The sequence below is a fragment of the Grus americana genome, chromosome 1 (genome assembly GCF_028858705.1).
Source record: "Grus americana isolate bGruAme1 chromosome 1, bGruAme1.mat, whole genome shotgun sequence".
Lineage (NCBI taxonomy): Eukaryota > Metazoa > Chordata > Aves > Gruiformes > Gruidae > Grus > Grus americana.
In genome coordinates, this window is record NC_072852.1 from 13743735 (window position 1) to 13770583 (window position 26849).

General features: G+C 36.2%; 1 protein-coding gene across 1 annotated transcript in view; it reads right to left on the reverse strand.

Moving 5' to 3' along the window:
- PTPN12 (protein tyrosine phosphatase non-receptor type 12) overlaps positions 1-26849 on the reverse strand; it is an 81391-nt gene that overhangs the window by 12231 nt on the left and 42311 nt on the right. Inside the window, exons 7-12 of the mRNA XM_054840421.1 lie at positions 24454-24513; positions 20955-21097; positions 19431-19497; positions 18728-18805; positions 18530-18628; positions 7741-7826 (exon numbers count right to left, since the gene is read on the reverse strand). Coding sequence (XP_054696396.1) covers positions 7741-7826; positions 18530-18628; positions 18728-18805; positions 19431-19497; positions 20955-21097; positions 24454-24513 — 533 coding nt within the window. The remainder of the gene's footprint in view (positions 1-7740; positions 7827-18529; positions 18629-18727; positions 18806-19430; positions 19498-20954; positions 21098-24453; positions 24514-26849) is intronic.

Below are 26849 nucleotides of genomic sequence, written 5' to 3' on the forward strand. Positions count from 1 at the left end.
GAGGCTAGTGTCAGTCTCCTGCACTTGTTAATTAAGGCATTTGGCTTTCCAAGACAAGTCTCCATCTTCCTCTTGTTGCTCCTTTTAAGTCTGAAAAAGCCTTTTTAGTTGAGAACATGGGCTAGCAACATAGCTCTATAGGCCAAACAATTTTCCACCTTCTCAGCCAGAATTAATAAGAAAGTATTAATTTTAAAAAACAAATAGAAAGGCTTGTAAGAATAAGGCAGAGTACCGAGTTACACTCTGTATCCTTTCAGTATCGCATTATCCAGCAATCCATGGTGAGGTTTCTTCTCATACTGCTCACATATGCCAACCTGTCTTTGTCAGACAGCAAGAGAGGAAGCAAGAATGATTCAGAAATCTTGATCATATTTTCAAAAAGGTTACTGGAGAGGATAGCAGACAAATAAAAAAACCCGATACCTACAAAATTGAACTGCTACCTCTTCCCAAAGGGCATTATTTAAGTGAAACAAAAAAACCCCAACATTAAGTATCAAACACGCTGTTTCTGTTGCACTGGAATAAAGCCAACAGAGTGCTTGCTTTTAAGAGTTACAGGGAATAGAGCTAAAGACCACACAATTGCGCAACAATTCCTGTCTACTCACTAGTGAAAGGCATCAGACAGGCTCATTACTTGCCTGCATGTCACATCACAAACAAAATCAAAGCAATACTATTAGCTCCCCTACTTGCAAGCAAGGCCTAAAAAGGACTTGGCCAGTACAAATTCTTCAGACTATCGTAACCTATATTAAAAAAAAAAAAAAAAAAAAAGATAGGAGACTGCCTCACACTTGAATCTTCTATAATATTGAAAGCACACCTGTCTTGGGACAGACTACTGCATAAGTTTTATCCTTGTGATTTCGTTAGCACCAAGCTATAGCAGTATGGGCTGGATAACCACGATCCTTACACAAGGGATTCCAAACTGAAGAGAACTGTTTGGATTTTCAGTTTATGAACATCCCCATCCACTGAAGTACTGCAAGCTCCCCAGCTTCCAAATGATCATCCACAAGTTACTCTATCTTTGTATCTGGAAAACGCCAGATGTCCCTGCAGTTATCCTATTCTTCCATTCCCTGCCTGACTCCCTTCACAAAGGGTCGGGCCTCAAATTCCTTCTCTTCCTCCCCAGCCTGCACTTATATACTGCTACTTTGCTTTACATTAAGATAGGAGGAAGACAAAGCACCTCCAAACAACTTATGCAAAAGTAATTTGGGAACTGTTTTGCCTTTAGATGTTCTTGAAAAATGAACACGCTTGAGAATAAGTTGTTTGCTTGAATTAGTAAAGATAAGCTGAGCAGAAAAAAAAAAGAAAAAGTCAGTCTTGCTCCAACTTAATACATACTAAGAAGGACAGGAGAATTTCCCTTGGATTTCTCTCCTCTGTTCCGGGGGAGGGGAGAGATGGACAGAGGGAGTTCACTTGCATAGATGGTTACTTGCCCCCTTTACCAGCAGTGATGCTCATTGGTAATGTCTACTAAATTCTCCTCCTGAAAATGAGGTTTTTCCCTTATTGACCTCATTTTCCTGACCCAGACTCATGCATGCAATCAGCAAAACCAATTTCTTATCTGGTACAGACATATCATTAAGCATTACAATTAGCTAAAGCAGCAAATTAGCATTAAACTAGATATGACAAGATTACAGGCTCATAACACCAGCCAAAATTCATGAAGTTCTTCACTGATTACTGTTTAATGAAATCACTCTCCCATTTGATTTGCCAGTAAACAGAACCCCACATGTATACAAACAGCTCCCTTAGAGGTATGTGTAGAACTGACGATACAGGAAATACTGCACAAGTCAGCAACCCAGAAGTCTTTGTCATTTAATCATCTTCCTTGTACACAGCTAAACAGAGCTATTAAAATGTGCCCCACTATGTTTGAAGTTAAATTTCATTCCTTCACTCTTAAATGAGAGCTTACAGTGATAAAATGAGAAATTCTCTATCGAAATCATTCTTTGCCGTATTAATATTGAAGGATATCCATCCTCAGAAAATGAGATGCCCAAATAGCATTCTGATGTTCTGGGGTTTTTTTTTGAAGCAAATAGATGCCACCAAGGATTTCACGGTTTTCTCAATATGTAACAATTTTTCCATTTTACTGACATCATAGTATTAGTTCACACGTTCTACATTGCAAATAATGTTTTTCTTTCTTTTTTACAAAGCAGAAATATTAAGATATGTATACCTTTAAGAGGTCTTTGTTTGGCAGTAGCTTCTTCTAAAACTCTTGCCAGAAAATCTTGGACATTTTGGGCTGCTGTATAATGTTTTCTTTGGGCACTTCCTCCAACAGCTGTGCTCTACAGACACTTCTCCCCCCAGAGGCAGAAAATTATCTGAAGATGAACTACTAATATTATTCCAAACAACAGGAGACACTGTAGTAAAACCAGCTTGATTTAAATTACCAGGAAACTAATAGAAAGCTCATGAAAGAGGATATTGAGACAGAAAAGGGTCAGTGAACCAAAGAATGCCAGACCATTTGAGAAAGAGAAGTAAGCTTTCCTGTATTAGACCTTTAAACTAACCCTGCATTGCTTTTATATATTACAAAAGCAAGCATTTCTCAAGTACATTTGTAAAATCACACTGTGCGATAAAAAACAGAAAGCCTTCTCATAACTCAGCCTCGACAATGTCTCTTCATATCCAACTGCTACCAATTATCTTGTAATTCCACTACCTCAGCACTTCCTCATACATAACTGTATATGGAATTTCCCTAGGTGATCAAGGCAGCTTTTTCATATGCTTTTATTGCCACACAATCAGAGCAGCTGATGCAGAGTCTTAGTGCCAAAGACATCAAAGTTAATGACTTCTCAGCTGTCAGGTAAACCATGCATTAGGTAATAATATTTTTTTTACATTATTTGTCATAATAAAAATTAATTATAATTTGTAAAAAAAAAAAGCCTTCCCACAACTTTCCACCAAAAAAGTACACATGGGGAAAAAACCCCAAACAAAACAAAGCAATGGCAATATGTTTTTTGCTTTTTTTGCAATATATTCTAATTTTTTTAATGTTTTAAAATCTATGCTATTCTAGCCTTAGTGGAAAAGAACTATATTATTAAAACAGGGCACCATGGGTTCAGATTTAAATGAAACTTGGCCAGTGTTCAAAAGAAAAAACCCCTTAAGTAATCTATGGTTATTCTACACAGTATACTGTAGGATTTTCAAATAAAAAAAGAGAGTGATGCCAAGGTCATGGAATGCAGCTGCTGTGATCAACCAAAAATAGATACCAAGCTCTACATCCTCCCACATAATTAAAATGGGAAAATTAAATTCAATGTAAGCAAGCTGAAGCTAGACAACCACATTATTCTACTTAAGCATTAAATCAGCGTCATCCACGTGGAAGAAAAGCTGCAGTTTAGTGAAGCTGTCACAAACTATACTACAGATAATTTATATACAAGTGTAAGGAAATGAATAAAAATAACCAACTGCTGATTTTTTCTTGTAAAATTTAGTTACACAAGGCTTTTTGGTTTTTTTAATTGTGACTTACAAATCAGAGGGTGCTAACTAACAAGGAACACCAATCAACAGCTTTTATCTTAGCTTTGCAGAAGACGCAAAGAGAGGGTTCTGCAGGGCTTGAAATGAAACAGAGCTACACGTAACCCTTGAAATGTATTTTAAGGTCATTAGATTGAAGTCCAAGCATAATTTGAAGGAAAGTGAAACTGCTACACTATTTTACCTTTTCTCCTTCAGTCAGTAGCACGTAGCTCTTCATTACACTACACACAAAAAAGTTGTTACCTCATCTTTTCTTTTTGTGAGTTTATGTCTCAGTTTCTCCTTTTCTTTCAAATTGCATTTGAACTTGAAAATAAAGAACTTTCTGTAACCAAGCCTGATTAAAATTAACAACTCCTTTTTCCAAATACTTTAAAATGAACTACTAAACACACAAATATTTCAAGGACTATTCCTTAAAGGTATTAAGATGCTCCCACTGAATTCTGAAGTACCAATCATTGCTTCTAGATTTGAAGTAAAAACTCCAATTGTACAGTCATGTAAAAATCATGTAGAGTCTTAAACTGAAAATTTAAAACTTTAGTTCTTTACAGTCTTATATCCAACAAGAAAGCAAAAACTTACTTATGCCCTCTTCCTGCCTTAACTTCAGAATAGTTAAACCGAAGAATGATTTCTACCCCACTGAGTCCTCTGAAGAAATTTAATATAGATGCAAGTTCAAGGTAACTTTCAGAAGAAGTGATCATAAACTGCAAAGCCAAGCAACTTCTAGAATAAAGTGCTGATGTATGCATTCATGAGTTGTTCTTGTTTACCTTCATAATAATCAAGGAGTAATATTATTTAGATTTTTTTAATGTTGACATTAAATGCAAATAGACCTTAACCTAAATGACTATGTTCACATATTGTACAGCAAATGTGAATTACATTAAAGCATTACAAGGTGATAAAAGGTTGGAAGGCAATACAATTCCAGAACCCCTGCAAAACAAGCACAGTTAGAGGCTTCGCAGTGAGTTAATAAAAGTAAACAAAATTCCAGTGTAACATTGATTTAGTATCAATAGCCTAAAGCTATTTGTAACTTCCAAGAAGAGACAGACATAAAAGAAACCTAGGAAAGCACAAGTAGAAGTTATACTTTGTAGCACTCCTTCCCCAAGCCAAAGCAAGTACTAAAAAGATTAATTATCCCTCCCTGAGTAAGCTTCCAATCTTATATGGACAAAGTCTTTAGTGGCATCTCATCCTTAATTAGTACGGACATGGGAATTAACTTGATCCTAGCTACACTTTTAAGAGTAAGACATCTACAAATTTCAAGATAAGACGGAGATTACCTGTCCTATGATCCCGTCACAGACAAGAGACAAGACAGGTGAGAAAGCCACCTTTCTGGAAAAGCTCTACTATGTACCAAGTGGTTAGCCACTGAGAAGTGCTGTAGAGGAGATGTCACCATATCATCCAGCAAGCAGCCTCAGGGCTGTCAGAAAACAACTAACAGGAATCATAATTGTTACCATCTAAGCAAACATAGCTTGGTCTGATAGCAATATGGAAGACAAGCATCCTGCGGTCAAGAGATGTAAAGCAATTTTCCTCCTGCTCAGTCAGAATCATCTCAGGCAAGTTCACCAGACCCAAACTGGCACACAGTACTGTTCACTGTTAGTCACCGTAGTCCCTTTTGCTTTAGAAAAAAAGCAACTGTTAAACTTTCCTTTAAAAAAAATGCAAGTTGCTTTACTAATTACACATTCCAGAGCCAACTGCAACACAGCATATGGAGAATTTAAAAGCCTTATTCCTTTTAAAAAATATTAACTTTAGCAACTGGCTTGTAACTTCTTCAGAGGCAGTGCATGTATAACTCAAGTACACATTTGGCTGGCAACCTAAAAATGTTACTGAACAAAATACTTTAAGGAAGTTCCCAGAGAAAATTCTAATTCAAACTAAAAATGTGGGTTAAACTGGATTATTTTAGAGTACCTATTGAATGTGAACTTATCTGTAAGGGCAATGACTCTTAGACACCACTTGAAAACATTCACTACAGAAAAGATGTGGACAAATACTTAGAATAGTTACACCAAGATATTTTTAGTAGAGAAAAAAAATAGAAGGTACTTGAAAAAAAAGTGGTAAGAGAATGGTTTGAGGAAAAAAAAAAAGCTACAGATGCAATAAAGGAGATGTATCATGTTTAACGGTTTCCTTCTCCATACAGCAATTAAATTAGAATCTTTCACAGATTCTGCTCTCCCATCCCCCCCAAGAAAAGGATGTCAACCTATGCCAGAACATCCACAAAACCTGGCTCCAAGTCTTGACCGAATCAAGCTGTGGATTTGTAAAATCACCTCCTATATCAAGAAAAAACCAGGCTCATTAGTGGGTATTCTGAATAGATGTGACTAATAGCAAATAAAGTCTTTCCTCAGAAGCATCTTCCATGAGGGATGTAATTAATTGTTTATTCAAAAATAATCTCCATTTGAAAAAGACAACAGCTTTGCTAAAAGCTTCCATTTATTCACCTCTAAGAAACCAATCTTCCTGCCAGTGCTGGTAGATGGGAAGTATGAGTTTATGGAAGCAGGCTCAAAAAAGACCAAGTTTTATAAGAGAAATTAAAAGATTTTCACTTAACACAGCAAGGAAAGAACAACGCAACACAGATAAGACAGAACAGATGTGTGCTAAAACATGAATTATGCATCTATGATTATTACATGAATATATAAAAGTGATAAAAACCTAGGTACACTTAAAGATTATTTCAAGGAACACTCATAAGGAAATTACCTATTGGACAGAAATCATATCTAAGTTCAGTGACTACGTTTTAATATCCTGAGGACTGATATCCTCATTAGAATGGGCATTAGAATCACATGCAATATTCCAGGTCTGGCCCAAATGACTAGCTGACAGCAAAGTGGAACACTTCCATGCCCAGTTTTAAACTATAGTTTTTTCCTGTGATAAGAAGATGATGTTGCAATATTGAATATGCATACTGCTACCCATTTGGAGTCACCAATTTTCAAACAGCTTTCTACGTCCAATTACATTTTCTATATACATACGCACATATTTAAACTTCCTCCTTTACCAAATCTAGAATATCTTAGGATTTAAAATTCATTGTACTGTTTAATAACTGTTCTCATCTTGCTAGTCCCTCAAAAACAGTCTCACTTTACCACATCATTTGTACCCTGCCAAATGCAGTACTGGAAACAAGGGGTTAATGCTCATCTACCTTTAACCATTAAAGTTTCAAATGAATAGGAATTCCCACTACTGACCTGACCTTGCACGTCTCCAGTTTGTTTATATTTTAAAGCAGTAAAACTACTTTCCTTATATGACTAAAAGTTATGTAAAAATAATAACTGGCTGGTGGTTTCTTACATCATTCTACAACTTTAGGAAAGCCAAGTGTTTACCTTGAATGTCCAACTACAGGCAATGTAGCACAGGCACAATCACCTGGCAAAGGCCCTATAAGCCTTCCAGAAACTAGCTAGGGAACTTAGGTACTTCAGGAGAATTGCTTCTTCAGCTAACACGCAGATTGGGTACCCATTTTAGGCAGACAGATCAGTTAGTTCAGATTTATTTTTGGCTTCCTTAAAGTCACGTCTATGTATTTTAAGAGCTAGAGAGGATTTTCCTCTGTTGAATGAAGGATTGGTGAGACCAATTTTTCCTCTCAAAAAGAAAAGCATTTTGTTGGCATACTCTAGTCAGTAGCAGTACTCGTCTGTGAGGTAACGTTTTCTTGAATAAATGGGTATTATTGCATCCAAAAATGAGAGTTCAGTCATTATTTGAGCCTATTTTGAAGTATGTTTTTGCTACTATCAACTAGCAGAATGAAAGCACGAGTAGATCTAATGTGTCTTACTACCAAAGGGGTATGCTTGTCTACTCACATGTAGTCATTGCAAGATTGGTATATTCAAATATATACCTTGCAAAGATATTAAAGCTTATATTTACAGAGTCACTTACAAGATTTCTATTTGTATTATGTATGTTGCTCTTTATAAACAGAAAAAATTGCATCTTAAAAGTCTTTATAGTATCAGTAGTTTTACTCTACTTTTTATTCATGAAGCGTGTCAATCTGTCAGCTTAAAATAGTATATTAACATGGTTAACTACCTGCGGGTCCGTGGAGGCTTTGGTGGAGGAGAATCCTGTTTCTCAGCATCTGAAGAACTGACAGCATTCTCTGTATTATTTTCATCCTGATTAAAAGAAAAAGTTTTCATTCATAGCTGTAAAGCTGATACATACAATACGTAATCTGTAAGGTCGAAATATCTATAATGATACTTGAAAATAATGTATGACAATATTACATATTTTTGTCTATCATAGAGAACACTTAAAGTTACATACAGATTAAATTCTACTCTAAATTCACAGTATTATTTTATATTTTGTGCATCCAACTTAAATTTTTTCTGATTAAAACATTGTTTCACATGTAATTGTATGATCCACTAGAGAGAATTCTCAAAAGCTATTTTTTCGAGTTAGTAGTGAGCAAGCTCCCTTATGCCCTCCAAATTATTCCTATTGAAGTCATTCTTTTTCCAGTCAGTCTAATTATTTTCACTTGCACAATCAGTCCATTGAAGATAAGACTAATCTACAGTGCAGCAGGAAAAGGAGAATTTCAGCTACTGTAAATTGACAAGTGGACAAGATTTAATGCATTGTTCTAAAACATTTTCAAATCATCTCCTATTTGCAAACAATGAAGTTTAACTTAGCAAAGCATGAAGATTTTTATTTAATTTCATTTTAGGAGGACTATAAATATAAAAGATACATTTCATATGTGTATATGTTTATTAGTATACGTATCCACACACATCTATATGTATATAGATGTAAACTATTGTTGTGGGCTAACCCTGGTAGGCAGCTAAGCACCACAAAAGCCACTCACTCACTTCTTCCCCCTCCCCATCCCAGATGGAGGAAGAAGAAAGGAAGAATGAAGGCAAGAAAACTTGTGGGGCAAGATAAAATTGTTTAATCAGCAAAGTGGGAGAAGAGAGAAAGAGAACACACACAACCAGTGATGCAAAAGCAATCATTCACCACCTCCCACAGGTAGACCTATGCCCAGCCAGGTCCTGAGCAAAAGATGCCTAACCTCACTGAAGCCCTCTCTTTTCCCTCTTTATTGCTGAGCATGATGTTATATGGTGTTACGGAATATCTCTTTGGTTAGTGCGGGTCATCTGCCTGGTTGTGTCCTCTCCCAATCTCCTGCGCACCCCCAGTCTATTCACTGGGAAGGCAGAGTAAGAAACACTGTGCAAACATTGTTCAGCAATAGCTGGAACATTAGCGTGTCATTAGCGTTGTTTTGGTCGCAAATCTAAAACACAGCACCCCAGAGTGGCTATGAAGAATATTAACTCCAATCCAGCTAGACTCAGTAGAAACATCTACAAATGTATATGTAAACAAATGGAAACAGAACATGCAAGAGCCTAAAGCTGATATACCCATTTCCATACACATGCCACAGCCAAAGACCCAACAAAACCAAGGAGGACCTGAGTGTTGTCTTGAGTTTAATACATATTTTAACTAAAGGCTTTTCTTGCAGGAGTTTTCTTTTGAAAAACTATTTAAAAAAAGAACCACAAACATCTCAAATCTGTGTAATATACTTCAAAGCACAACGCCAGGTTCATGCAACAGGACCTACTACCTGCCAGCCTACCTGTTCAGATTGGGTGACACAGACGGACCTTCTCTGGTTTTAAAAAACAAAAGGGAATTCCCTGTTAATTTCTGCTTCAAATGTAATAGTTGCACTTGAATTTGGTAAGCATTTTCAGCTTTGGAAGATAAGCAATACATAAGTTATCTCAACAGCTAACTATCCTCACTTAAATTTACACTCATTAGTTACATGTTTTTAATTTCCATTACTAGCTTTAAAGCAGTTATATCGCTGTCTGCTAGCATGAAGAGTCTATCACAAAATTCTACTCCTCAGTGTATTATGTGAAACTTTTCCTGTGAAGAAAAAAGTCTTTTAATCTTTCTTATTGTTCTTCACTAAACCCCTCATTAACTAGCTGTCCAATACAATATTCCAGAAGTACTCCATCAGAAATACCCTATTGTTCCTATACTGATGGCTTGTGTTAGCCCTTTCAGACAAATTACACAGGGAGTTCATTGTCCTGCTGACCACTGGCTGTAACTATACAGTTGCTTTTTTTAGTGAGATTCAATTAGCAGATAAAAGCCACTTTGCATTTAGATGACCACAACTGAAGCTCCCACTGCAGTCAACCAAGGTTGGTTGGTGTTCATAGGCTCATAGAATAGTTTGGGTTGGAAGGGACCTTTAAAGGTCATTTAGTCCCACCTCCCCTGCAATGAGCAGTGACATCTTCAACTACATCAGGTTGCTCAGAGCCCTGTCCAACCTCACCTTGAATGCTTCCAGGGATGGGACATCTACCAGCTCTCTAGGCAACCTGTTCCAGTGTTTCACCACCCTCATTGTAAAAAAAAAGTCTTCCTTTTATCTAGTCTGAATCTACCCTCTTTTAGTTTAAAACCATCACCCCTCATTGTATCACAACAGGCCCTACTAAAAAGTTTGTCCTCATCTTTCTTATAAGCCCCCTTTAAGTATTCAAAAGACACAATAACGTCTCCCCGAAGCCTTCTCCAGGCTGAACAACCCCAACTCTCTCAGACTTTCCTCATCAGGGAGGTGTTCATCCCTCTCATCATCTTTGTGGCCCTCCTCTGGACTCCCTCCAACAGGTCCATGTCTTTCCTGTGCTGCGGACCCCAGAACTGGACACAGTACTCCAGGTGGGATATCATGAGAGCAAAGTAGCAGGGCAGAATCACCTCCCTCTTTCTGCAGCTCTACTGTGAACTAGGTTTATAAAACATTTCATGTACTGGGTTTTGTATCATTCTAGCTTTTTAATAAAAACCACTGGTTGCAAGTCAAGCGCCTTCAGAGATTTATTGCATCAGCACTACCTTAACAATCATTCTCAGAAAAAAGTGCTGTCATCAAGACATAAGTGTTCAAATGTTACTGTCCGAAAGAGTAGAATGACAAAAATGGCTAATGAGACATTAAAAAAGAAGTATTACGAATACTATGCTTGATCTGTAAACTGAATGCAGGATCTTGTTATTTTATCTAGGAACAAAGTTACCCTTTTAAGTCCTTTGTCACTTTTCCACAACTTACTGAAAAACAAGAGGACTTTTAAAATCTAGCTGCAAACTATTGCAGACATGATAATTTTTTTAAAAAAACAACAAAACCTCGTATTTTTTTTTACGGTCATTGATGGAATGAAACATTACCATGGGACATGGACATCCAACCCCTCTAACAAACCTCCTCTAAAATATGCAGAAAAGCAATTTCCAGCTTTTTTGACATCAGGTAATGGGTGACCGTATAGACTGTCTTGCCCTTCACATACATGAAAATTAATTTTATTGCCCTCATTCAGGCGGAGAACCATTCTGAAAGTTGGTGCCAAAGATGCTGAGGTTCACTGTATCCAACAGCAGCAATTCCATTTTCTGCTCAATGGTTGTCATGTTCCTCCCCCCTTCCCTGAGTTGTGCAAAGTAAACCCTGAGTCTCTCCCATATGTAGTCATTACTATGGGTAGCCCTAAATGCATTGATATTCTACTAAAAAAGCTGGCCTTAATCATGAGTACTAGCAACTAGTGTTAGAAAGTACTGCGACTGCATCCTGAGAACAGAGCAGGCTGTTCACCTGTTTCAGCACCACAGCACATCCACGTTTCATAAGGCAGAGAGATATTAGAGTGAGACAGACTCCACAGGAAGAATTCCTCCCCCTTACCACCAACTTCTCCATCCTACAACAGATCAGAAAAGTATTCCAGTTCTGTACTGCTAGCACAGAAGTTTTGAGGAACAGATTTCTTATTTACTTGCTCAGTTTTCTAAAAGGTACTGGCAAGGGAAAGGGTATGCCCGTTGGCTGTGGTGAAGACTAACTTGTCCAGAAGACAAACCAGCAGCTGCATCCCTGTCCTTCTGTGTTTGCAAAGTGACGTGTTTGTGAACAAAATGTTTCCTGAGATATACTTTTCTCCAACACGGAAGAAAATACCTATTAAAGAAGCTAACATATGCCAAAGGTTTTTTTAAACTCTATGTATACAGTAAGAAGCTGTTTCTAGTTGAGACAGGCTGAAGAGGGACTGCCATTTTTGATACTAGTCATAAAACATATGGATATACCTTGCAAAAATATGTATAAACTCAAATATCTGAGGCACATACACAACCACAGAGAATTTACAAAACCAATTCCTTAAAAAAAAAATTAAAACACCCAACCAAAAACCCCAAACATACACAGGCAAAATGGTATTTTTAAATTCAACCCCAGAAGAGAAGTCAGTGGTCACCCCAGCTTCATACACTGGGAAGGCTTCAGGCAGATATGTGTTCAAAAGCTTTCACTTCTGCATTAGGTTAAAATCAGGATCAGTTGACTCTGTTCTAGTCACATTAAATCAGGAGCAAGACTGTTGCAGGAATTTATTGTCGCCAAAACAGAGGTACTTCACTACTTTAATTAGCTCAATGGACTGATGTTTCTGTGAAGCCTTCCTTTACTTTTAAACAACTCATTCCCCAGTAAGTGAAGGATTTTTACTTCAAAAGTTAAAGATTATAAAAGTTTAAGGCAGTAACCAAATGCATTAACCCATGCAGGAAAGAAAACAGTGCTCATATCAATTTCATGCTGCTGCAGCATTTTTAAGTAATCCTGCTCAGTTACTACTGGATCTCTTGTTTTTAACTGAAGAAATACTGCTTGCTGAACTCTTGGAGCAAGTCTGTTACTTGCTCTCAGTTCCATGTCACGAGAGACAGTGAACAACTGGTATTTTGAGCACCCTCAAGTGACCCCAACTCACAGATTTCCCCTTCTGTCATATATCAAAATAAGTGAACTGGCAAACATGTAGAACAACTAGCATGGAGTAGAACAGAGAAAGCTCAACTGTAAAAGCGAATGTAGGGTATCTCACAGGGATGACATCATCTGTTGAGAAGAGCAGATGGCAGTATTAAGAAAAAGCCTTCCAGCCTTCCTAATCACGGCTTATCGGCATCAGTCACTCTCTTGCTTCTCTAGACAGATGTTGCATTCTCAGGCACAATACAATTTTAGAAAGTATCGGCTTAGAAAAACCAGGACAACATATGTAGTTCACAAGGGTCATCATATAGAACTATTTTTTCAAAAAAATATGAATTAACTAATGTGCAATTCAGTCAAATAAGTGTTCAGTGCAGCACCCTGCTTTCTTACAGAAGATACACATCCCATTGTGGCAGGCTTCTCACCATGATAAAACAGAAGCATTAACAATATGTGGGTAAACAAAAGAATAGAAGCTTTCCCCAACCTTTGCCTCTATATACATCAACTGCTGAACAGTTCAAGAGTTCCAATGTCCTCGTTGATTTGGGGGAGCAGCTACTCACGTCAAATGAAAATGCTCATAGTTAGGAATTTCTAGGAATTCTGTTAAATTATATTTATAGATATGAAAAGTGTGTATATCTGTCTATGAAAGACTACATTAACAAATGAAAAGACCATAAAGCCAAATACTTCGAAGTGTAGATTACATCTAGTCTACAACAATACAGAGTAACTCATCTTCCTGTGGTAATGCAGAGGAACAAGGCATTCTCATGGCAGATGCAGTGTCTGAATTCAACTTGCTAAAGTGACCTAAATTGTGCTACCATCCCCCAAGGGTGGGGGTTTTTTCCCCCCACCTCCTTCCTCCAATAGCTGAATCACCAAGAGGAGCTGTCACTAACTGAGCAGTTAGAGGATCACAGTTTTAGACTGAGATTTCACAGGCATTGCCTGCAATTCAAAAACCTTTTGCCCAGGAATTGCAATGCATAATTTTCTTTTGGAACTCACAGCGGAAATATTTCATGTCATTCAGAAGCTTTCTGTACTGGTAAAGTACTAGCAAATTTACTGCAAAGACTCTTCCAGAAGTAATCTCATGGATTCCCTTAAAAGGAATTGCGGCATTCCTTTTGCCCTTATCATAAAGCAGCATGGGAACCACAGAGCATCAGCAGATAAAAAGAAATACTTCAGACTGAAATGATACATTCAAATGATTCAGATTAAATAAAACTTTCCAAGCATAGGCAAACAAGATAAATGTCTCTGAAGACATACGTGATTCTTCAGAATGCTACAACGGCCAAAAATCTCTTTCCAAACTGCAAAACAGCAAAGAGAATTTGCACAGCAAAGTCTTTTCACTTAAACTTTCCAAACCACTAATATAGTTTTGAATATCAACATTCTTACAGGAGCCAATTCCTCCACAGCTTCTAAAAGTGGAATCAACCACAGCAACAGAATTCTGTCACTTTTACAGGAAGAAATGCAAGAGATGCTTGAGACTACTAGCAATGCCATATTTTGGAGAAAGTGTTTATTAATACAAGCTTCTATTAGTGGATAAGGGTAAAACAAGGACTTGCAGTACTGTAACATACTTGTTACTGTCAAGAGAAAATTCAACAAGAAATACTTTTAAAGAGATAGTAAACTTTTTATTGTTTGTCTTTTAATCAATCTTCCTTTTTCTACATACAGAACATCCAACTTGATGGAATTCCATCTGATTGAGATTTTCCAAGTCAACCATGGTTCACTTCAGATCACAGAGATGCCTCTCAAGTAACTCATAAAATAGTCTACTGATACAAATCTGACTAATATCTTATCAGATGATAAAGACTAACCAAGCTCACATATGTTTCAAAGCTTCCAAACAGAAAACCAAGTGTAATATTTTCCCAGCAGTACTGACAAAACCAAGGATGGCAAGAAGCACACAGTTAATGACTCCAAATACATGACAATATGATCAAGAGTTTCAATGGGAAGGGGGCCAAGTCTGAGACTGAGTTCCAATTTAATTAAATAATTTAAGAGTCCTGCTACGGGGTGGGGGGGAATAGTTCTGATTATCAAGCTTAGCACCTGCGGTTTTTCTTATCAGAAAAAACCCGCTTCTGAGCGGCAATTTCATATTTGCCTGAAATTTGGCTACTGTGGGGACTGTTGAAAGTACTTTATCTGGTATCTGAAGAAAGCTTTTCTTCATATAATTTCATTTACATAATTAATATTATTTTAAGCACATTTATAGTTCTATACTTTCACAATACGTATACTCTTACCATACAGTTTACACAATTACTACATTATACTATATCATATGCGCATTTTCTACATGGTTTTGAATCCTTCTATCAAATTCTAATAGAAATTCTAACCCTATTGTAATTCTATTCTCAAACACTGCATGTGGGGTTTTTGTTGACTTTCTACAGTATTGTCTCCAGCAGGGCACACGTTCAGGATGGTGTCTAAGCTACTTCCCTATGAATACTGCTACTCATTGCCAATCAGATTAACTTTGTACTGTGATGTTACTGGCAAACGCTGCTTACAAAGGTTAGGTAACTCAATTAATTTCAAACACTGCTTGAAATGGGAACGACAATTGGACAACAAAACCATGAAACCAACCTTACAGAGTACTCCAACTCTTCAGAGTACTATTGGAATATAATAAATGAAAGTTCAGTGGTATCTCCTATATAACTCTCAGTAATATATCCAAAAGTAGGCACATTTTTTTGATTTGGAGTTGTTTCCACTAAACATAATTAAAACCATTCACATGTTCACAATTCCATAGTTGCTGTAGCATCTGTAGGCAGAGCAAGATCTGGGAAGGAACCTCAGAATATTACATTATATTTAATGAGGTTATTTGAAAACTTTCTGCATCAGAGTTTGTTTCCTTTTAAAAACCAAACAAACATTCTGGGATGTATCTTAGTTAAAAAGAACTGCAACATTTCTGGGGAAAACCAGATGTTATATACAACAGATGCTATGTAACACTCACTGAAGAAAAAAGGGAGCTTTGTCAGAATAGCAAAAATGCTGTCTCAAGTGAGGCTCAAAGTTTTGAGAATCAGGTTAAAGCTACAAGCAGATACTTAACTGGATTTATAAGGTAGTCTTCTACTTCACATAACCAAAACAGAAGCCAAGCCTACACCAGTTGATTCCCTGAAGGCAAATTTCCTAACTAAAAAATGAATAGTAGCAAATTTGGTTTTAAGTGCCAAATTTTTAGATACAGGAATTCTACCTATGAGACTTGTTTCCTCAACCCTCCTACAGAAACATTCAAGCTACAATATGAAGAAGCATCATTTCCTAATGCAAAAAAGGCTGTACCTAGTCAGACTGAAAGATTGGTTTTGCCCTGTTTCCAGCAGTGAACAAAAGGAAACATACAGGGAAGAATGACAGAGCAGGCATACAGGGATCCTTCTCTAGGGTATTCTCCAATGATTTGTAAATCTGGAATTTCATAGGTCAGAGGTTGGGCAAATTCACGGAAGAAGATTCCAGAATGATGAGATATTCACCTCAAAGCTACAGGCTTTCAGCTGCAAGGACCTCTGCAGCTTCATGCTGAACGAAGAACTACTTCCTTTTATATCAAGTCTGCCAGGTTTCATTGAAACCCTTTAGAAAAGGTTAATAGAAATCAGCTTTTCACTGTTACTTAGCCTCTATCATATCTAACTTAAGCCATTTCTTTTCAGCTCAATCTGGTTGTTCTTCAGATGGGAGACGTCTGACACCTTCGATCCTTGTCCAAACTTTTAATGCTTGAATTCTGTAATACGCTTTTGAGATAAGCAGACCAGACCTGCAGACAGTATTCAAGTTGCAAGGTATCCACACAATGACATTACATTCTCTGGTCTTAATTTCAAAATAATTGCTAAAATTCCATTTCCTTTACAACTTATTGGTTATAACCAAGATGATTTCAAAGCAAAATTCAACACTCATAACTCACACTCCATCGCTGCATATTCAGAGTTGGGATTTCTCCCTGTCTCACCCTCCATACACATTACCTATCCATAATCTAGTTGTTTGTTTTATTACTCAGTCACTCGAATCTCTAAGATGTGCAATTCTTCACAGACAGAACTTGCCTTGTTTACAGACATAGTATCAGTAGACTGATATAGACTGTGTCACCTCCTTATCCAGATGTTCTGGAATACATGTAAATAAGAGAGACATTTTTGATTCTACATAAGAGTGCAGACACAGGTCAGATCAAAGTTCAATAGCCAGAAGGTACAGTAGACTGATCTGCCTGTTATTTTATGACCAGAACTCAAGTAATTAAGAATCACATCTGTACAAAGCTAATAAATCTGCACATTCAGAACTCTATCATGCTCATTCCTCAGAAATGAAATGAAAATCCACAGACCAGCTAGGCTGAATATCAAATCTATAATAAATTATGCTCCATCCATACTTCATTTAGTTCCTCAGAGGTTTCTTGTCATGACTAAAGACCTCAGAACTATTCCATGAACTGATACAAATTCTTAGGAGTTAACAGAAGGGTATATGCCTTTTTTCCAAGAATGAAGAACATTTTAGACTTCTCAGAAAGCACAGTATAGAACAGCTAAACCCCTAAAATTAAATGGATGCCTATTAATAAGGCAGATTTAAAATTGCTTCCAGATATTTCAAAGGGTCCGGAAGATATTACTCATACTCCCTCTAGGGAGCTATAGAGCCTATACTGATTAGGTACTGAAAGGACAGATAAAGTTATCGAATAAACAAAACACAGTCCAAGGATAGTCCAGTTCTGGACTGTGGGGGAGAGAAAGAATAATTGATCCAAAAAGCCATTTTCCACATAGTGCCCAGCAGTAGCCAAGAAAACATATCTGAACATAAAAGGGAAAAAACCTAGGGGACATGAAATTTAACGTGGAATGACAGAAAGACGGAAAAATCCTCAAATACCATGATTACCAATGAACAGTATTTTTCCAAGGGTTTTTTTTTTTCCTTTGTTAAAAGGGTAGAGTATGAAGCTTCCTGACAAAGGCAATTTTAAGTTATTTTTCTTTCCCCCAGTCTGTTCCAGTGCAAATAGTACTTCAACACAATATGAGAACTTAATGAGATCATTCATTGTCAGTCCTGCTCAGCTACATCAAGGCTGTGTTGGGCCAAGACTGAGACACAACAGCACGTAAAATCTAAGCCTGTATTGAAGAGTCAGATCAATGCTTATCTACTAGTTTAAAACTGGGCCCAACACCACACTGGGGGAAGGAAGAAAGGAAAACTTCGATGAAGTTCTTCTCTTTCAAGAATTTAAGTCAAACATAGATCAGACAGAATTAATATATATACACACACATATACACACATGTGCATTTATTTATTTTTATTTCTATAGAAATATATGTGTATGTAGGCTGGGGTTTTTATTTTTAACTTGCTCTTTATCATAGTGTTTCACAAGTAATTTACAGAAAGTCAAGCTTAGACAAAATTTCATTTGCTGCCAATATAACAGAATTGGGGCAAGTACTGCCAATCAAAGCAACAGATCAGCTGTCAGCTACTGCTACCTCACCAAGGTAAGGGCACATTTCACAATTTAAATATTGAGTTAGTCTCCTGCATTTCATCCGAACTAGAATTCTTTCTGTAACTTCCGCCACTGCAATTGCATTTGCTATACGTGGTAAATATTCCTTTAACTATCTGAAGCAACTTTTACAACCAAGTCCTCAGTGTAAGCTGAGTACGGGCTAATTGTCCTTACTCAGCAAAACCCACCTGTAGTCCAAATAAGTTCTGTATGTACCTTAACAACACTAAACATTTAACTTTAAAAACTAGACTTTACAGCAAAATCTCAATCAGAAGCTAACAGCTACAACTGATTGAAACTCATATGGGAAAGACACATACCACTCCATCTGCAATCTTCCAGTCTGCACAACTTTCGTATTTTTGCAGTTGCTTTTCAAAGAGTTGTGCTATGGCTCGATGGACAAGTTCATACTGCTCCTGTAGTAGGTTACCAGATAAAAGTTAGTTCACAAGATCTTTACGAAGAATGATGGTATGTTATCACATGATAAAGATTGATTTTAAAACAAGCTATACCTTTGTCTGCACTGCAGAATGCCTTTGTGTCCTCATTTCCTGTATTAAATTAAATACATTGAATTCTTCAGGTATTTTCTGAAATACAGAAGGAAGTCAATTACATTGACATAACTGTTGATCAGAACTGCCATACAAAAAGCTGTTAGACATCCAAAAGTATGTTTAACTTTTGTAGGTAAAGCCAATCTGTTCGCTCCACATTGCAACTATTCAATTTTTTTTGAAAAAAGCAATTCCTCTCCAGAACTGGTTTTAAACATTTGATTTAGACCAGATGAGAGCATTTCAAGTATTTTGAAAATGAGATATTCAATGAAAGCATTATATGACACTGCAACATTAATGATGCTTCATAACCTAAAAATCCCAGAATAAAGTTATCCCTGTATATTTGAAAAATCAGGCTTTAGGAGCTGCAAGATTAAGCAGAGACATTGAAAAAGTTGAATTCGAAATCACTTTACATTGAAATATATTAAAAAAAAATTTAGAATTTTACAGTGACTTTTTTTAGACAAAAAGTTGCTGTCAAAGGAAGTTCATATTAAAGCATGAATGCAATGAAACTAGACATCCAACCTGTCAAACAAGTTCCAGAATGTCTTAAACATTCCACTATTTTAGAACATTTGGGAGCTCAATCAATCACTGTTATGAAATGACAGAATGCCACCAAATTTCTTCTTTTAAGATTCCTTACCCCAGCTTTAAGCAAATTCCACGTATAATCTATAGCACAGATGGCTCCTGTTCTTCCACACCCTGCACTATGAACATAAACAGTTAGGTATGTTAGAAATTATTTTAATTTGTTAAAAAGACACTATAAGCTTTATATTTCCAGAGTCCATGTGAAAAAAAAACCCAACCTAAAATCCCTCAACTGTCATTTTTAGCTCACTCAACCTGACACTATAGTGTCTTAAAAATAAAAAATTAGCAGTACAAAATGCAAATGGAACACTGAAAATTTTAATGCAAGTTTTTCATAGCCACTTGGTACTGCAATCACAAAAGATGCTTCAATGTTGACATTTTTATTGCCTTTTTTGTCACATTATTCCTAGCTACCACTGCTTAAACAGTAGGGATTTTGTCTGAGTTTAATGATATGTTAAATGGCAGAACAGAAAACATTTAAAGGCTTCCCATATTTTTCTGATTTAGTATCATATCTGTATTTTGTGCTTTTTATCTAAAAAACTTAAATCTGAAAATTATAAAAAATGACAGTGAATTATCACATTTATTCTTCCTAATAGTATGAATTTTTCTATTTTACACATGAAGAGTTACAACGCACGCATATTTATTACATTATAATTATACCGTTGTAAAGAACCAACTTTCACAACTGTACTGACATTCAAGAGAAACAGGGCAAAGTGAAACGGATTTCAGTGCTCAGTAAGTTTCTTATGGTTTTAGACCTCAATTAGAGTGAAAGGGATGTAGCTAAAGACAGTAGATTTCTATAGACACTTTCAGAGAATAACCAAGCTCTAAAGAGTTAATAAGCCCCCAACAATGTAACACTTGCTGGCTTATGAATCTGAATTCTGGTTTTCTGATATATAATACATTAACTTCTGTTGCTTTAAAAACTATCAAATATCATAGGCAAGAACTGTCCAGAGAAATTATCAGAAACTGTCAGTTCACCAAAACATTTTCATGTCAGTTTAGTTTCAGCAGTCCTTCTGTTAGCCAAATTTCAGGTCAAAGATGAAACCGCTGCTCAGAAGCAAAAACTTACCAACCAGAAACTACAGCCTGCTGATTAGAGATCTTTTTTTGTTACATTAGAAGTCAGACAGAAAAGCTCTTAGGTAGCAATGGCACCTGCTATGTAATCTCACCTATTGAGAATAGAGAATTCACTCCCATATCTGATTTGCAGTGATCTTCAAAGTCTGTTTTGTCCTAATGAGGATTTAAATGCCTTAAGAACCACAGAATGGTTTCCCTTTCAAAGACTAATTATTTTCTGTTTGATATCCTGTCTTAAACTGAAATAGAAGCAAAATTTAATTGTGGCATAAGTTTAAAGTCAATGAAGACACTATGATTTTGAGCAAAATTTTGACATGAGGAAATACTCTTTTTTAGAAAACTAAAATAAATAAATAGTGATTTAGAATCAAACTAGTGCATCTCATACCAAAAGTCTAGATTAAAAAAAATTAAAATGTATATAAACTTAAAAAATAAATATATTTGATACCTGCAGTGTATACAGATTGGTACATCTTCGTGTTCCTGGTACTCTCTCATCAAGCTGATCATGTCCAGAATAGAATCAAAAGACGAAGGGACATCATGGTCAGGCCAGTTAACATAATGAAATTGATACACACTACGAGTCTCCTAAGGGAGAGGGAGAGAGAAAGGTGTTAATGATACTATATATTTTAAGAGTTGGTATGAAATAGTTCTATGAACCTTCACTTTTTGCATCATTTAGTGTGGACAAAGCCATTTACTATATTAAAAAAACCCAAATGTACAGCTTATACCACATATAAAAACAAAAGGCAAATTCTGAAGTAGCATTTTGAGTGCAGCTAATACATAGGAGAAAGTACTATGGGACATGTCACAGAAGCCCCTCTCTATGAATTAAAGGGCCCACAGCATTGTACTGTGTTGAAAGATTCTCTGTCCTCACAGTCTTAAACTTTGGAAGGGATGAAGAAAGGGAAAGACCACCATAAAAGGTTCTTTTTCCAGTCATACTCCAGTAACTTACATTGGAAAAAATGTTGTTGTTTTGTCACGTTACAAAATAAAGTGTGTATGTGTGTGTTCACATGAGTGCACATGCAGAGGGAAATTAAGAAAATAAGAGAAACAATTCAGGCCATATCTAAATACGGATCACAGTTGCAACACTAGGTACACTTTTATTCTAGTTAGCTCATGTTACAGTAGTACTGAAGACAAGGTAAGAAGCAGGCTTTAGAACAGCCTGGTTATTCAGGCACTTGAATTCTTGAAAGACCAAATCCTCTTTCTCATCATTATCCAAACCATCCACAGTACAGCTAGTTCTACTGCGCCTTTCCATGCTGTTGTCACGCCTCTGAATTCTACTGTACCCTGGAAGTAACGTACTAGAGAGGCTCATGAATTTTTTTGATCAACATCACAGATTACAAGTTTGAAGACCTATGCTACCATCTGTTTAGTTAACTAAGACACAACATAGTTGGCCTTTTGAGCATGGAAATTCATGTCTTCCAACTGAACCAACTATTTTTGATGCTTTACTTTTGTCAGACCTGTGGAAGCACTGGCTATTAAAAACAAAAGAAAATCCAGTCTGAGAAAATAAATTTTAAAAATTCAACTGATTATTGAAAACCAGTGTCATCAGTAGAGAGGAAGAAAAGTTACAGCTGCCTATTAAGGTCCACCAAGAACTCTCACTTAAAGAGACAAACCCAGTGATTTTTCACATTAGCAGAACTGTCAGAAAAAAAAATAAATCTCAATTTATGCTTTTTATATGGAAATTAAAAATGAAAAGGAACCTTCATAGTCCTTTCTTCACTGCCACTTTTAAAGAAAGAAATCTGGTGGTTTAGCTTAAAATAATCTTCAAGTTTCAAACTGGTTTTCTTCCTAGAAACTAGAATAACTTTGTATATTTATAGGAATTTTAAACTCTTTTGCATAGTATCTTGTATGATACTCCATTGAAAATTTCACAGAAGTGACAAAACTTTCCATTATTCTGGAAAACCAGAAAGTGAACTTAAAAGGATATTACTTTATACCACTAATACATATTTTCCTACCGGGGTTCAAGGCTGCATTTAGAATTCCTCAAAGAAAGATGAAAAGTCTGTAATTCATTACCAAAATGTGTGCTTACAGAAATCCTGAAGCAAGTTTGCTAGTTAAGTCTGAAGAAAGATCATTTTATCAGCTGCATAGGTTGAATATCAACATATCTTGTTAATCCTTTCAATTACATTACTCCTTAAAGGAATGCAAACTTTGGGCTTTTTGCCAAGATCAAAAGCAAAACGCAAACTGTAGCTTTTTGTTACTACTTAGTTTTTATGCGGTACACAGGCATCCTATAAAAATTAACTGGGACAGAATTCATGGAAGTCAAGTAGCTGAACGTGATTTGCATGTATAGTATTATAAAGTAGCTACAGTTTCTGAAGTAACCAGTTCTCATAACATAATGTAAGTTCTGCTTTGAGGTTTTTGATATCTTTTCAGTTCTGTTTTTAAGTGCACCGTTTCAATAAATGTTGCAAAACCCACAGTTGTTATGCAGTTAATTTCTGTTATCTAAAAAGTTTCACAGCACAGTCAGTTATGAGCATTCAGGAAACACTAAATGGAAACGAACTGATTACGTTCATTCATCTCACTGTGAGCACCTAGCAAACTACTGCAGACAAAACTACCCCCAAAAATTACCTTTCTCATGATTAAGCAGTTTTCATATCTGTTGTGATATCAGTTCTTGAAATGGAACAAAACATTGCTAAAGCAAGCACAACTATAAGTGAGACTAACCTGTAATAAATAATTTCTTAATACAGGATGCCAATTAAAATGACAGGCATTCTGTAAAACAGACTGTTGTCAACCTTCATGTTTTTGCAGGATATAGCTCTAAACTTATTTTTATTTACTGACAGTTGCTTTTCAGAAAAATAAACAGTCACCTCAAATCCAACATTTAAGTTTGCAATAAAGGCTTAAATCATTCATTCTTAACACTTATATGAGAATGCAAGTGCTTTTATTTCACTGAAAACATGACAATTCCTTTTCACAATTAACGTAACTGATACTCAGTTTATGAAGTACAGGTTTTCATTAGAGATGAATAAATGCAATTTCTTCCATAAAGAGACTCATTGTGACCACTTACAGTTGCCAATTTAAATAGTGTAAATGAATTGTTTACCACAATACTTGTCTGGTAAGCCAATTCTACACCTTGAACAGTAGATATTGAACCTTCAAGAATTCCAAAGTCTTGAGCTCACTTTTAAAAGTACATTTCTATCTTGACCCTTGAATGTATCACATACAATTCCCCCATGCCAAAGTTCACTAAGCAAAGAGACAATGCAACTCAGTTCAATCAAGAACATGCCATATTTTTCATATCTATTTCAATTACAAAAAGAGTAACTTTTTACAAGGTAGAGTGAGAAACTTTGGGAAAAAATAAATCACTAAGTTGTCATTCTTGCTTTATTTTTATTTGGCAATACAAGTATACAAATGGGCGTCAGAAATATCTTTTAACATTGAAAAACTCTCTTGGCAATAAGTGAAAGTGCATGGTGAATTCTAACAAGTACACATACTTTAGACAAAAATAAGCTAACTAGAGGGAACAGTTTCTTTTGACAAGTTTGATTCAATTTGTCATCATATTTTCAGTTGGGGGAAACAGTGAAATTCTCTTAGGATGACAGAAGCTTTTTAGCTGTTAACACATGCTATTGAAGACCATTACACACCTTTGGCTAACAAAGAACATACATAAAAGACAAGTAAAGAGTTTCGCTACTCTTTTCTTATACACTAAGCTTTTAACATCACTTCTAAACCTGACGATTTACATACATACAGAGTTAGCACCTAAAGAAGTGAATATATTTTCTTGAGTTCCCTCCATTGTATCATTTTAGAGATCTTTGCGCAACCATTAAAGTTGAGACCAGAAGTCCTCATATACTTACATTTTGAAATTCAAGTAATAATGTTCTAATGAAGTAATCTGTCCTTGCTTGCTCAGCTTCCTAAACATGAGAAAACAGTAATGAATTGGAAAAAAGATCAATATGCAGCATATAGGATATAACTAAAAACATACTTTAAACTCAGATGTCTTTTTTTAATTTACCAGTTTATCTACAATTTTCTCAAAAGATGGGAAATCAAGACAATGATTTTAAAACAGCAGCAACTTAGTTTACTATACGAGATACCTGTGAAAGATGCTACTTTTACTTAAAATAAAAATGTGGATTTTCAAACTAGTGTCTAGCCTATTCCTGAAACCATCAATAAATCCTTGTAAGAGTGTTTCAAAGTACTTCTTTTGCTTTATTTCTCCATACATTTATTTAATTTACAGTTTGCCTCCCACAGCCATCCTTCTATAATGCTTCTGCTGTATAACCTTCAGTCTCTTGTCACAGGACAGTGATATCTCCTTTCAATTTTTTTCCCTTCAATTATTTTCAATTAAGGGTGCATCTACATGGATCACTGTAATTATCTTGGTTGTGGCCAAAAAGCATAGCTTCTAACCTCCCAGAATTTTCAAATCTGCCTTTGGAACACTAAGAAAAGTTTATACTGTATACGCCAAACAATATTACTGTACTCAAAACTCAGTAATAGCACAATTTGAAGATGCCTTAAAAAGCTTAGCATTACGGCTTCACACAGTGAATTTAGGAGACCGCATATATGCTTTAATGCGTTCCTATCTTCTACGGGAAATTTACCATTTTCCATCAAGAAAACAATTGCAATACCTTGCAGCTTTAAAGGAAACAGTGCACAGCTCGCAGCAGCCAAGCCCATATATACCATTGTACCCAAAGGTAATACATTCTCTGCTACAGTTGAGTAGTCAGTTACAACATACACACAATCCCTTTTCACAGACACTTGCCAGGTATTTGACCATTGCTTGCTAGGTACAGGGAAGGAGGAAGAAAAAAAAAACAAAACAAAACAAAAAAAACCAACCACCACACCAAAAACATCCCCAAACAAACAAAGAAGCCTATAAGCCAATTTTAAAATCAATTTAATATAGGAATCTGTACAGACTAAAATTTATAAGTATATGCCTTCCTGACAAGATGAACTTGAAGTGTACTTAATTCTTGGCAGACTATTTCAAAGTAGGTTAAACAACAACTCCATAAACTGGCATGCTAGCTTTTTCTGAACACCTTAAAGCACTTTAAGCTAGAAAACAGCAGCAATTCCTGTCCAAACCGAAGTAGCTTTGAGTTAAGGAGAAGAAAAAACAGTTTTGAGATCCATTTCGAGTGGATCAATTCCACAGTTTTAAAGTAAGTGAACAGCTACAGCCAATCATGAACTCCAGTGTAAAAAGTTCATGCTAAGATCATCTATACTGATGACAGTTATATTAAACACTTTAATGCCAGTTTTCATTCCTATCATAATTGTAACCAATAGAATATAATAGCACCTGATTAAACTACCAGATGTAAGATTAAAAATAAAGACACAAGGAAGTGTTTTCCTCCAACAACACAATGATGTGAATGTCAGAAAAAATAAGTGACAAAAACCAAAACCCAAAACAAAAAAGTTTGTCAAATTCATCATTCACTGCATTATGAAAATATTGATAATCCAGGGGCAACACTCAATTAAGGAAGTCCTGCTAGTGTAGCCAGCTTCTAGCGATGGACAAGTACAAGGAGAAGGATCATCCTATATGTGGGTTATTTTCTATTCTCTTCCCTTAAGGAATTAGACTGCCATTGAATGCAACGTGATAGGCTGGATGGTCCTCGGCATCATCTAGAAGTGAAGGCTTGATGATGCAACCACAACTTCAAGAGCTAGAAGTTGGACAAACAGGCCACAAATGTGTTTAAAACAGGAAGGAATAAATATACATAAACAGGTGTGTACAAAGGCAGCCAGATACTATCCCACACCCAAGGAATGCTGATCATATTGGTTTTGATGCCACACACCGTATCCTCACCCACACCCTGAAAACCTCACAATTAATGAAGTGAATTTCTGCTATGTAAGTGGTCCCCTACTGTGAAATGGTAATTGCACCGTGACTTCTTTTACTATCCAGTAACTCTCTAGAGAGAGTACTCTCTACTGAAGAGAGATGATTGCAAAAACCCATTGGGGTATAGTCTTGAGTGATGCTGAGATGACAGGTGCCAGAAGAATGATTACTTTCTCAACTCCCTGCTGTGCTTCGTGTAGGAGAGATCCACAGTCCTTCTTCCTGCCCATTCATCTGCCAGAAATCCTTATGTTACCATTTACAAGCAAATATCAAAACCGGAAGAGGCTCTAGTAGTTATGCTCAGAGATCAGCACTAATAACACTGACACA